This window comes from Gavialis gangeticus, unplaced genomic scaffold (assembly GCF_001723915.1).
Source record: "Gavialis gangeticus isolate Ggan-Ray unplaced genomic scaffold, GavGan_comp1, whole genome shotgun sequence".
NCBI lineage: Eukaryota > Metazoa > Chordata > Crocodylia > Gavialidae > Gavialis > Gavialis gangeticus.
The window spans coordinates 35,203,182-35,210,448 of record NW_017728993.1 but is presented as its reverse complement, the minus strand read 5'-3'; the positions used below and the strand labels follow the sequence as shown (position 1 = coordinate 35,210,448).

The following is a 7,267-nucleotide window of genomic DNA, read 5'->3' as shown; positions in this document are numbered from 1 at the left end:
ACATCCAATCCAACAAGTGCAGATGCTGTGCTATTAATGTAGCCAACAACTCTGAACATTCAGTCTAGATCTGTGAATAGCTCTCTGGCAAAATCAGGGTGATGACTGAACTGGGAATGGGTTACAGTGTCTGTGTGTCACCTGATTACAACCAGTGCACTGGTTTAAGACAAACAGTCAGGGCAGAATAGAATAGTATCCGTTCTGGAATAGTATCCATTAAACGGATATGTAGAATTCCCAAATATAAACTCAGTTGCTAGAACTTGATATCATTGCTTGATACTCTCTTTTATTTATCCATGCTTTTAGATAAAGCCTCCTTTGCTTTCTGACCCCCTTCTAGCCACATAGGCAAGTGAGATTGCCCTCTTCCCTCAATGTTAACAGTGTGTTACCTATACAGAGCTCCAGATGATGGCTGCTGGTGTTCTAATAACTGGGTTGCCTAATGCAAACCATTGCAAGTCTTATCCAGGCTTGTGCTAGTTCTGGCACAGTTGCTACTGGCTGTGAATTTGCTGAGAACAGTGGTGAGATTCTCTTCCAGGCTTGTGGTGGGGAAGGTTAGCACAGGCACAACCTGGTAATATTGGGTGGAGACAGAAGTGACAATTTTTGCCTGATCTAACCACAAAAAGCAGTTTACAGCTTCCATCAAAATTTCCTGCAAGGAATTATCACAAGCTAATGGGCAATAGTATCCTGTTTCCAGAATTGCCTACCAGCTGCTGGTGTAGCTTTTTACACATTGCTTAGTGGATTTGTTATACTGCCCACAAGTTCTTGCATGCAGACTTGCAGTTCTGTGGAATGAGGCAATACCTATACTCACAGGGAGGCTTTGTAACCTTCACTGCTACTTAGTTCATCCTAACCCACCAACCCTTAGTTTTGAAGTGACAGGAAGATTCCTTGATCCTCTGCTTGCTGTTCCAGTCTCTGTCCTGCCTGCCTCCTATGTTGGGATTGTCTGTCATTCATTGTAAGAGATGGTGCACTGTTCTGCTTTCTAAGGCTTCTAGCCAATTCAGGTGCCTTAACCTTTTTAGCACCTTTCCGAATGGAATGCCTCTCATTCCAGTCCTTGTGCAACTGCTGATGAAGAGGATTGTTAATGGGCACATGGGCAGGTCCTAATGATGATCCTCAAATTCTGGACTGAGGCTGGGTACCCTACAGTAAAGTAAAGGCTGTTTGTGTCTTATTTTCTGGAATGCAGAAGAGGTTTTCAAATATGAGTAGGTTTTATCCAATATTGTACTAAGGTACTTTAGATTCCACATTTTCCAAAATCATCACTGACCTACTGCACTTCTCTTCACAATTCAGAAGATCTTTAACATACAGCTATTAAGGTGGAAGTGTCATGACTTTATTCATTAACGCTACTTTAACAGCTTTGCAATTCACAGAGCATCTAACTAGCTATTCCCAAACCCTGCTCAATCCCCTGAAGAATCCTGCAGACATTGTGGTGAGAATTCAGGGCTGGTTCTAAAGGCCGCATGGATATAACTGTGCATGGATGACCTGGAATCCCCTTTTCTGCTTTTTCTGGTTGCAAACCTGCCACAAACATGCCTTGCTGCTAATAGTGTGTCCCTGTATACTCATTTAGCTCGGAAGTAACAAGTTTCTCTCCAGGAGAGACAAGGATGTACTCACTGGAGGGAGAAAAATGGATTTTCCTTTTTTATCCTTAAAAAGCTGCAGTAATACAAACCCTGGGAGTTTACTTATCTGAGAGAAGGATTTTCAGCCTGTCCTTATCTCTCTCCTTTTTCATTCTCTGATCGTTTCTGTGCTTTCCCTCATTTTACTGGCTCCTGTAGGGCTTAAGATAATTCTGAGCTAATGAGCCAAATACTTCTGCTTCTGACTGAGAAGAAAAAATAACGAAAGAGTGGTCTGACAGCAATGTGGAGTGCCTCCCCCTGCTGTTGGGGTTGGGGAAAATGACTCCTTCACTTGGTATCTCTCATACGTTCCACTTTAGGTGGGGTGTGGGGGGTGTGCATGTGTGTGTAAAATTAAACTATCTGTTACTCTCTGCATTGCCCTGGGGTTTAGATTTCTGTTCATTCTACCAGTAAACTTAGTAGCAGATGTGCTAGAGCTGCCTGCAGGTTCAGGAAGACCCCTTCTTTAGTGTAATTGTTTCTCCACTGGTGCATGCATTGGTACTTCTTTAAACAAAGGTTAAATTTGTGCAGAAACTACGGAGCCCTCAGCATTTTTCACTTTTTACTAACAAGGACAGGAGTTTGTTTGGAGTTTCTTCTCTCACTCTTACTTTTGATCTATTCTTTCATAACCCTTTCAGTGTCTCACTTGGTCTGCTCAAATACACCTGGAGTAAAGCATTTGATGTTTCCAAAGAGTTTTTTTTAAGGGGATATTGAAAGGGTAGCAGTAGCATAGAAAGTTACATGGTGGTAATGGCAAGTTTTTCCATAAGTGGATTGACCCCTTTTGTAACTGGGCACATACTCTTGAATAACAAATGAAAAAAAGTTACTACTGTTAGTCTAAAAATGTTTCACCTGGTTTTAGAGTGGGAGACTAAACTGCATTCTGGCATGCCTGCCACATTATTATCAAAATTGTCAGCAAAATTACCATTACAGTTTGGGATTTTTTTACATCCCTTGAGGATGTCAGAATAGACTGAATCTTGCTTTAGTGTTCAGCTCTAGGGATAAACTGCCAGATGGGAAGGGACAGCAGAATAATTGTGAACTAACCAGATTTCATAAGGCAGTATTGGTAACTACCAGTAACTAAAGTCCATTATGTTGCTTGCAGTAAACTTTTATTTAATGGAGTTATTTTTTATTATGAAAGCCCTTTTAAAATTCAGTATGATTTCAGTCTGAATTGCTGCTTTTATCAAAGGAGGGCATGAGTTCAAATGATTGACTTTTTTCCAGTAGAAAGCTCATAGTTTTATTGATTCATAGTGCAGGTTTTTGAAACTTTTCAAGTAGAAATTTACCTTGTTTTGTTTTGTTTTGATTATGTACATTTCTTCTTCTGGATTCAGGAAATAATTCTTTCTTGAGCTTGTTGTGTTAGCACTTAAACACCTAATAATGATGCAGAATAGAAATTTCATAACTTTCTAACTGGTAACTAATCCATTATTTAAGGATGTAAAGAACTCTACTGCCATCAAAATGTTACTGGTGGAACGCTACATTGACTTTGGCTGTTTTTGTTTTTGTTTTCAGCTTATCCTTTTTGGTTTAAGTAATCAGTTAGTAGTTTCTTTCAAAGAAGAAAACACTGTTGCATTTAAACATCTATTTCTGAAAGGCTATTCAGGTGTTGATGAAGACGATTATAGCAGAAGTGTATACACACAGCAGGCTGTTTATGACAGCATCTTTTTTGCTATTAATCAGGTAAGTTTTCTGTCTAATCAGTATGCAATGAATGGCATTATGTCATAGTCACTAAGATGTCATTGGTATCTATTTTCTGTTCTAGCTAGGGTATTTGCAACCAGTAAGTTACATTTTAACTGGAACTTACTGGTCGGGGTGGGGGCATTGTTCAGTGTTACTTTATGGCTATCAAAATGCACAACTCTGAATTTCTGTTGATATTAGTTTGATTTCCAGTTATATCAAAGAAGTTGTATGGATTTTTACTTTGAGTAGAAATGGGCCTTGGGGTACATATGTGCTAGGTATTCAACAAATTTATGCTTTTAGCTATATTGAATTGCAGCTTTGTCGTGAGATTGCTAGAAGTTTTAGCACTGGAATGCAATGCTTCCAGGAATGTTGGGGCACCAACTTCAATTTTTCTGTGTGGCATTTTTAAAGGATTGTGAATTAAGACAATTGCCAACTCCCTTAGTTATTTTTTTTAAAAGTGCTGGGGCAGCTAAACTTATAGATAACACAAACTGGATGTTGGGATTTATAACATGTACATTGAATAGAATATAGTTGAAAAGGGGAACAGAAATCTTCCCTTGTTATAAATCAGATGTGGCTCAGGTCTCTTGTGGCTCAGTAAAGATCAGCAGTGTGAGGAATGACACTCTTGATCCTTCCCAGTCCTGGGACATTTGAGCATTTGTGCAATTTTGGGATTTAATTTAGAACTGACCAATGTTTCATGGTTTGGTGATAGCATCTTTTTAAAAAGCCAGTATAGCTGCTCAGGACTAGTGGAATGCAAAGGTCACCCTAGGTGTGTACAGAAGTTGTTTTTTTTGCCATTTAAAGCGCTTTATTGATGTGACCTAACAGAAGTGCATGGCTTTATGGCACTTTAAAAATGGGTACAGCATTTTAAATTAACTCTTGTTAAATGAGGTATTAAATTTGAAGCGTTGTATTTTACAGCACTTTAGCAACCTATAGCATTTTAAATAGCTTCACTCCCTTTAGTTTGGGCATGTCCTGGTATCAGGCCTCTGCTGCCTGGCAGTTTCTCTGGTACCATGAAGAATGCTCAGTAGAACAAATTTGTGGGGTTTTTTGATGCACCAAATGAGCCTAGTAGTCTGGCCTGGGAGGAAAGGGGAGGGTTTAAAATAGGAGTGTGAGTCCACAATTCTGATCCTGGCATGTACATATGGGTATTCGCTGTCCTTTTTCCTGTAGAATTTTTCTTCAGTTATACTGCTGTTTTTGATTTTAGTATTTCTTCTTTCTTTTCTCACCTTTCCACTTTACTTTTTTCTTTCCTTTCTTTCTTCCTCTTATAGGCACTAAGGCTGATTTGAAGCCCCAGGTAGAAGACAGTAGTGAAGTGATAGATTGTATATCATCAAACAGGATCCAAGTGTGCAATGCTGGCATCAAATCAGGTTTCTTTGTATGATGTCTTTATTAAAGAAAAACATCTTCCTGTTTTTAGAGGAGCTTTTTCCACAGTCTTATACTAGACCAGGTAGTTTTGCAGCAGTCCACACTTCCAGCCTCTGAGTGATTCTGAAGAAAGGAGAGCAGCAGAGTATGGACCCTGGGCTTCAGAAAAGCAGACTTTGACTCCCTCAAGGAACTGATGGGCAAGATCCTTGGGAGAACAGGCTGAGGGGGAAAGGAGTCCAGGAGAGCTGGTTGTATTTTAAAGAAAACTTATGGGAACAAATCATCCGGATGTGCAGGAAGAATAGCAAATGTGGCAAGCAGCCAGCTTGGCTTAGCAGAGAACTCTTTGGTGAGCTTAAACACAAAAAAGTACGTTTTCAAGACATGGAAGCTTGGACAAACAACTAGGGAGGAGTATAAGAATATTTCTCAGGCACGCAGGGAAGAAGGAAGACCAAAGCACAATTGGAGTTACAGCTAGCAAGGGACATGAAGGGTAACAAGAAAGGTTCCTACAAGTATGTTAACAACTAGAGGAAGGTCAGGGAAGATGTGGGTCCCTTACTGAATGGGGGAGGCAACCTAGTGACAGATGATGAAGAAAAGGCTGAAGTGCTCAATGCCTTTTTCACCTTAGTCTTCACAGGCAAGGTCAGCTCCCAGACTACTGCACCAGACTGCACAGTTTGGGGAGAGAGGGAGCAGCCTTCAGTGGTGACATGTTAGGGACAGTTTAGAAAATCTGGGTGTGTACAAGTCCATGGAGCCAGATGTTGTGCATCCAAGGGTGCCAAGGGGGTTGGCTGATGTAATTGTAGGGCTGCTGACCATTTTCTTTGAAAACTCATAGTGATTGGGCAAGGTCCCAGATGATGGGAAAAGGGCAAATATAGTAGTGTCCATCTTTTAAGAAAGGGAAGAAGGAGGATCCAGGGAACTAGTTGGCAGCTGGTATCAAGTGGAGTGCCCCACGGGTTGGTCCTGGGGCCTATTTTGTTCAATATCTTCATGAATGATTTGGAGGATGGGATGGATTGCACCCTTAGCAAGTTCACAGATGGCACCAAGCTGTGTAGTAGGGTAGAGGTAGGTTTCAGAATGACCTAGACAAATTGGAGCATTGGGCCAACATAAATCTCATTAGTCGTGCATTTAAGACAAAAGAATCCCATACACTGCTACAGGCTTGGGACCAGCGGGCTAACCAGCAGCTCTGAAGGAAAGGACCCCTGGGGGTTACAGTGGACAATAAGATGGATATGAGTCAACAGTGTGCCCTGGTTGCCAAGAAGGCTAATGACATACTGGGCTGCATTAATAGGAATGTAACCAGCAGATTGAGAGAAATAATTATTCCCTTCTATGTGAGGCAACATCTGGAGTACTGTGTCCAATTTTGGGCCCCCCACTATAGAAAGGATGTGGACAAGTTGGGGAGAGTCCAGTGGAGGGCAATACAAATGCTGAGGGGGCTGGGGCATATGACTTGAGAGGGAACTGGGCTGAGGGAACTGGGCTTGTTTGCAGAAGAGAAGACTGAGGGCAGATTTACGAGCAGCCTTTAACTACCTGAAAGATGGTTCCAAAGAGGATGGAGCGAGACTGTTCTCAGTGGTGAGAGATGACAGAACAAGGAACAATGGTCTCAAGTTGCAGCAAGGGAGATTTAAGTTGGACATTAGGAAAAAAATCCTCATTAGGAGTGTGGTGAAACACTGGAACAGGTTACCTAGAGAGGTGGTAGAATTTCCATCCTTGGAGGTTTTTAAGGTACAAAGCCCTGGCTGGAATGATCTAGTTGGGGTTGGCGCTGCTTTGAGCAGGGGTTGGAATAAATGACCTCCTGAGGTCTCTTCCAACCCTAATTTTTTATGATTCTATGATTCCAGCTAGACTGAATATATGAAGTCTGATTTTCAAAGAAAAGGCTGCTGACTTTTGGGAATACAACTCCAGACAGGACAGTTTCAGGGATTACACACATTTTTACACCCCTTCCAACTGTTTCAGATCGGATACCCAGAATTGCTAGGTTCTTTTTTTATAACCTTGACCATATGTAGTTAGGTTCTTGAGCAGGATGCCATGCCACCCTGGGGTACCTTGGGATCCTTTGCATGCAGAGTGCTATGCAATGTTAGCACTTAGTTTGCAAACATGATTCCCAAGAAAAACCCTGATAAGTGAATGCTTTACAGGGTGTCTAGAGTGGTGCATCCCTTGTCATACCCTCCCTGGCATCAACTCATTGGTTTAGAGAGATACTCATGGCTGTTCTGTTTAATAGTTATTAGTGGATCTATTATCAATTATTCTATTTAGTCCCTTTTTGAACCTGGCTATACTATTCGCCTCTACAACCTCATGTGGTAATGAGTTCCACAAGTTAACTGTATGATCTGTTTGTTGGTTTGTTTTTTTTCGGGGGGGGGGGG

At 41.3% G+C, this 7,267-nt stretch overlaps 1 protein-coding gene across 2 annotated transcripts in view; it reads left to right on the top strand.

Annotated features, from left to right (window-relative positions):
- MCOLN2 (mucolipin 2) overlaps positions 1-7,267 on the top strand; it is a 45,456-nt gene that overhangs the window by 10,588 nt on the left and 27,601 nt on the right. The window contains exon 3 of one of the 2 annotated variants that reach the window (XM_019501536.1): positions 3,234-3,407. The exons of the other annotated variant lie outside the window; for it this stretch is intronic. Coding sequence (XP_019357081.1) covers positions 3,234-3,407 — 174 coding nt within the window. The remainder of the gene's footprint in view (positions 1-3,233; positions 3,408-7,267) is intronic. 2 annotated transcript variants of the gene reach the window in all.